Source organism: Apodemus sylvaticus, chromosome 6 (assembly GCF_947179515.1).
Source record: "Apodemus sylvaticus chromosome 6, mApoSyl1.1, whole genome shotgun sequence".
Taxonomy (NCBI): domain Eukaryota; kingdom Metazoa; phylum Chordata; class Mammalia; order Rodentia; family Muridae; genus Apodemus; species Apodemus sylvaticus.
Window position 1 is genome coordinate 24126378 of NC_067477.1, and position 6000 is coordinate 24132377.

The 6000-nt window shown below is 44.5% G+C and overlaps 1 protein-coding gene across 1 annotated transcript in view; it reads left to right on the forward strand.

Moving 5' to 3' along the window:
- Kcnk10 (potassium two pore domain channel subfamily K member 10) overlaps positions 1-3092 on the forward strand; it is a 136187-nt gene extending 133095 nt beyond the window's left edge. Inside the window, exon 7 of the mRNA XM_052186707.1 lies at positions 1476-3092. Within this exon, the coding sequence (XP_052042667.1) occupies positions 1476-2096 (621 nt within the window). The 3' untranslated portion in view covers positions 2097-3092. The remainder of the gene's footprint in view (positions 1-1475) is intronic.
- The last annotated feature ends 2908 nt before the right edge of the window (positions 3093-6000 follow it).

Genomic DNA, 6000 nt, shown 5'->3' on the forward strand with positions numbered 1-6000 from the left:
GAGGGAGACTTGAAGGCCTCATGGGGAGCCTAGGGGGCTGGACGGCCCTCCAGGTCTCAGGGTCAGGATGGTGATGGCCTGTTGGACACCACTAGATGAAAGTCATTGAACAGTGCCCAGCCATGGGGAAATAGGCTCAGGAGTCCTTTCTGCATCTATCTCCATGTCCCTATATATATTGCCCCCATGTCCACCCCCTCATTGTCAGATCCTCAGACTTTTATTCCTGCTGCCAGATACCTGCAGTCTTTACTCCTCGAAGTGTATTTGAAACTCAAAGGCAAGAGAAGGAAGACAAGGAGGGAAGACACATAGGGCATTCAAAATGTCATTCTGCAAAGAGGGGAACTTAAGTAGGAGGAGAAAGAGTAAAGAAACAGGGAGATAACTTGACAAGAGAGGGACACACGGTCCATTTAAGGGCAGCTGCGCAGTTCATTTGGTAAAAAGGGGCATAGGAGACAGTTGCTGAGTGACCCCCTCCCCACAGTTCCTGGGCTTACAGATCAATGTTCCTGTCGTGTGTAAACATTCCCAATGCCATTTCCAGGTTGATTTCCCCAGAGACTGACCTGCTGAATGTTGGCTTTAACAAAAGAGGAAGGGACAACAGAAACAGACTTTTCTAAATGCTAAACTTTGAGTCATTTGCCTCTATAGGGAAGCTGAATGGGGGGCATAAGCAACCAAAAGATATCGGTGATGAATCCCCAGCAAAACTTCACTTCCTACAGAAGTATTTTAGGTGGACTTTGGCGGCAAACGCGCTTTTCCTGCACCTTAACCAGGGAAATAGGATTATCAGGTATCTTGGGCCTTCCTCATGACATGGCTGCAGAATGGCTCCAACAAAGGGTAACTAACAATCCCAGTTTGCCCCAGGCCCTAGGGGATTTCCTTGGGCACGGGACATTTTTCTTTCTCAGTACCTCAGAGATTGAACCCTGGGGCCTTGAACATTCGAGGCAGGTGCTCAGCCATTGAGTTCTATCCTTAATGCTTGGACAGAAGTATTGGAAAGACAGAAAAAGAAAGGTTTGCTGAGCATAGACTTTATGGCCGCAACTGAGTTAGGTGTGGTCTTTAACATTATGCAATTATAGAAGCTCCATGAGACTTCATGTGAGAAAAATGGGGTCATACAGTGACACACAAACACTCACACTGAACCAGAATCCAGATCTCACCTCCAAATATCATGTTTCTATTCAGCTCTAATTTCTCAAGCCCAGATGCTTCCAAGCTCTCCCGACTCCATCAGTCAAGTCACTACCCAGCCTGACATGGGTGTATAATTGGGTTGTAGAAAGCACCAGAGAAGTTGTAGTGCTTTGTCTCTTTCCCTGGGAGATGATCTCCCCACTAGGCTCCCCCAGAGACAGCCTCCCTCATGAGATTCTTGAGAGCTGTGGTTTATTAGAATGTCTAAGAGAAGAGGAATTTTTTAGTTTGTTTTGCTCTTCTGTCTTGTCTAGGTTGGTGAGATCAAAGCCCATGCAGCTGAGTGGAAGGCTAATGTCACTGCTGAGTTCCGGGAGACAAGAAGACGACTCAGTGTTGAGATCCACGACAAGCTACAACGGGCAGCCACCATCCGAAGTATGGAGCGCCGGAGGCTGGGCTTGGACCAGAGGGCCCACTCGCTGGACATGCTGTCCCCTGAGAAGCGCTCTGTCTTTGCATCCCTGGATACAGGCCGTTTCAAGGCCTCATCCCAGGAGAGCATCAACAACAGACCCAACAACCTACGCCTTAAGGGGCCAGAGCAGCTCAACAAACATGGGCAGGGTGCGTCTGAGGACAACATCATCAACAAGTTTGGATCCACCTCCAGACTCACAAAGAGGAAAAACAAAGATCTCAAAAAGACCTTACCCGAGGATGTCCAGAAAATCTACAAAACCTTCCGGAATTACTCTCTGGATGAAGAGAAGAAAGAGGATGAGACAGAAAAGATGTGTAACTCAGACAACTCTAGCACAGCCATGCTGACAGAGTGTATACAGCAGCAAGCTGAGATGGAGAACGGAGTGGTACCCACGGACACCAAAGACCAGGGGCTGGAGAACAATTCTTTACTTGAAGACAGAAACTAAATGTTAAAGACACTGAAGTTGGACTACGTGTTGTCTTGTTTTTGTTGTTTTGTTTTGTTTTGTTTTTGTCTTGTTTTGGTTTTAATATTCACACTGAGACACGTGCCTTAAATAGACTTGTTAGTCCAAAATTACATAGCATTGAAGAATATATTTCACTGTGCCATACACAACTGAAAGCTTGCTCTGCCAAAATGAATCAAAGAAGAGCTTCGTTTCAGATAGTGGCGGCAGGACAGACGGGAGCATTTGCACAGGTAGCAGGTGTCAGCTGTGCCTGTGAGGGAGTTCCAGTGGCAGTGCTAGAGTCCTCACACAGGGCCACTCTGGCACACAGGCAAGGGCAGCTTCCCCTCAGATCAGCCTCTGAGAGGACAGGTTTGTCTTTTGAATTGAGTCTCCTTTCCCGAACCAGCCCTTAGAGATAGGTGGTGCACAGAAAGGGTGGCTGTTCGTGAGGGACCTGGTGACTCTAGCAAGGGTTTGAGTGGACATTTTTTGACAGGCCACAGTGCAGAACACTTACTCCAAAATGAATGTCCTTGGGACCCAAAAGTACCTGGAATTTGTTGGAAAACAGATCAGAGCACACACGTTTTATAAGGTGCAATTGCTTTCTCATAAAAAACAAATCACAGACACATCCTACTGTGGATATCTCCTTAACCAATGACAGAGGTCCACTGAACTTTATCCTTCTCATGGGATAGTGTAGGCAGGCTTGCAAGCACTGATGAATATACCGCCTCAGCCGCTGCCTTGTTGGAAGGCAGATCATGCATTTTTCTTCAGTGGGTGTGAAGGTTAAAAAACAACAACAACAACAAAAAACAAAACAAAAAATGAAGACAAAAAACAAAAAAACAACCCCCCCCTGATTTTGGAGCATTCATACTCACTTTTCTATGGGAACTTCAATTATAACTTGTTTTGATAGGAGGGAGGAGATACCAAAATTATTGCCTTTGCATGATACCAGTGACTTGCTGTTCTGTCTAGCTGATCCTTTTTTTTTTTAAATAAAAGATAAAAATAGACATATTTGCGTTTGTGAGACACACTGAGGAGGACCATGGCATCTTTCCATCTCAGGGCTTCCTGTCCTTTTGGGTGTCTTAGAGTAGACTTGGCTATGAGACTCGATCTTGCTATTTCTGTACAGAAGAAATAGGAACTTCTCACCAAACCCTTGTAAGATCGAAATGGTCTAAGTTGTTTGCAGCTTAAGTGCCATTAATGCATTTAAAACAATACTGAAAAGGAATATTTAAAAGATTTCATTTTGTTCTGTGTTTCATGATGCCTTTATCAAGTTCATTGTATGACTGTTTCTTTATCCTTTATTATGGGAACATACCCTTCCTTACCTAATCACCCCACACCCGTTATTCACTAAAATGGTAACTCCCTCACTGTTGGTTCTAGGCAAGCAATGATCGATATGTGATTGCTTTGATTGTTTAGCCTTTTACAATGTTCAGTGAAGGGCCATTGTAGGAAAGAGTGAGTTGTAGGGTTTGGGAGGCTGATTTAATGGATTTTGTTTTTTATCAGAAAGGAGAAATTCATAGTAGGCCTTATCTCACCTGTGAATGTGTCAGCTTTAATCAGATTTGGCTACATGTTGGTTCAGCTAGGGCGCCTGCCCTTAAACATTTGAATCCTATTATCATGAGGAAACTGCTGGCTATGGGGTCTTCAAGACTCAGTAATGCTTTGGGGGGGATTTTCATTGAGTTTTCTTATAACTAAACAAAGCATATTTAACAAGAGATCACAGCACAAGTGAAGACTTCCAGAATCCGTCTGTTTTCTAACCAAGGGGAAAATTATGACCACTGCCTCGATGGTACCATGGAAGGCTCATGTCCCCTGCCCATTTCCCTGAAATGTACTGTTTCCAGCTGTCCCCTTCTCGGAGCACAGAAGGCCCTGTTTCCCAGCTCTCAGGGAAACCTTCAGGATCTTGTTAAATATTTGAGAAGTCAAATAGGAATCACCATGGCAACACCTTTTCTGTCAAGGGTTTGTCTGGGATCAGTTCTCCATCAGAGCAGAACAATGGTCTGGCTCATTGGCCTTCCACAGAGTGTGGTAGACTTGGAGAATTATGATGCGTATGCAGGCGTGGATGCTGGGTTTTTATTACAGGAAGGGTTCAGCCTGGCTCATTGTGTTTTAAGGAACAGGTAGCTAAGTGGGACTTCTCTGTTCTGACAAGTCTCCTGATGAAACTGCACATGGTTCTCACCCATTTTCCGTTGTGTGGTACTTGGGTACATCTTTGTGGTTGGACTAAAACTGTAGGCACTGGCTCCACATCTGGTAGAGAATCTTGCCTGCCACTTGCTCTGTGCCCTTCATGGACTTGGTGCTAGACTGGGCATTTTACCGCACTCCCTGAAACCTCACCCTGTCAAATGGAAAGTATTTACAAACTCTTTGTATAGAAGAGGGCACAGAGACTCAGGGAGGCTAAGCAGCTTACCGGTACAGCACAGCAAGAACATGGTAAACATCTGTTTTCAGTTTTGCTATGATGTCCACAACATGCATCCTTGTGACTTGAGAGTGCATGTGTTCGTGTGTGTGTGTGTGTGTGTGTGTGTGTGTGTGTGTGATTGTATCCGTGCACACTTCTTACAAGCTTCATGAGCACAGGTGACACAGGTGACACAGGTGAGGGGAAGATAGATTTTTTTTTATAAAAGCCCTAAGAGGGAATATAATTTGGGGGGGTAAAGCTGGCCTCAAAGGTTGCCCCTGAAGTTATCTACTGCCTGTTTTTGGCTTGGGGATGCTGTAGACAGCACCTTTTCTGTGTTGCTAGAAATGCCCCTCCAAAGCACTCCTTTGCACTTTACTTGATTTTCTTGCAGAAACTCTTCATACAGCAGGAATTAGACAGCTCAGAAGACTTAGATGCATAGTCAATCAAATGGAACAGGTATATGAATCAGTGTGTGCATAGATGTATTCGTGAGACTCAATCATAACCTCGGATTGAGAGTGTGTAGCCGTTCCCTGAGTGTTGGCTAAAGGTTCTGAATGAGGTCCAAGAAGACCCTCAGTGAAGATTGTGTGTGTAGACAAAGTGTTCCAAAAACTATGAAGTACTTTCCAAGGAAGAAGCTGATAGGAGCTCACTAAGCTGGAAGGTGTTGTTTGGAAATTACTCGAATGTTACCCCTGTAAGCAGGGGAGCAAGCAGGATGCAGAACATGCATGATAAGACAGCTGCTACACGTTACATACAAACATCAGCCCAGCCTATTCTTTCTCCTCAGTAACCCTTGCCCCTCTTAAGCCCAGAATAAATGTATGGATGTTAAGACATGGAAAGAGCACATGTTTGGTATCTTAGGTGGGAGGTTTTGTATTTTATTTGGCAGCGGAGTACAGAATTTTTTTTTCTGGAGGTTTACTAGTGAGATCCAAGGGATAGTTGGGAGAGGATATATATATATATATATATATATATATATATATATATATATATATCCCAGACCTAACTCAGTAGTTATTCACTCTAGCAGTTTCCAGCTTAGCTCTCAGGCTGTGCAGTGTGTATGTGTGTGGTGTATGTGGTATGAAAGGGGTCCTGGCCTATAATTCAGGTATCTGGGACCACCAGTCCTTGTGTTCTTCCCACTCCACAGCCTATGCTCATAGGCACACTGTTTTCCCTGTACCTCATCTGCACACTAAGGGAACAGAGCACAGATTATTACCAAACCACGTTTCCAATTGTACAGTTCTCTGAGGAAACAGTCCTTAGTCTGTGAGTTAATCAGAAGATTATTATGTTGGATTTCTGCATATTGATTAATGGCCCCACTCCCACCCTCGGTGTTTGTTTTCTGCATGGTTGACGGAGACCAGATGTTTTTGAGAGACTGGTGTC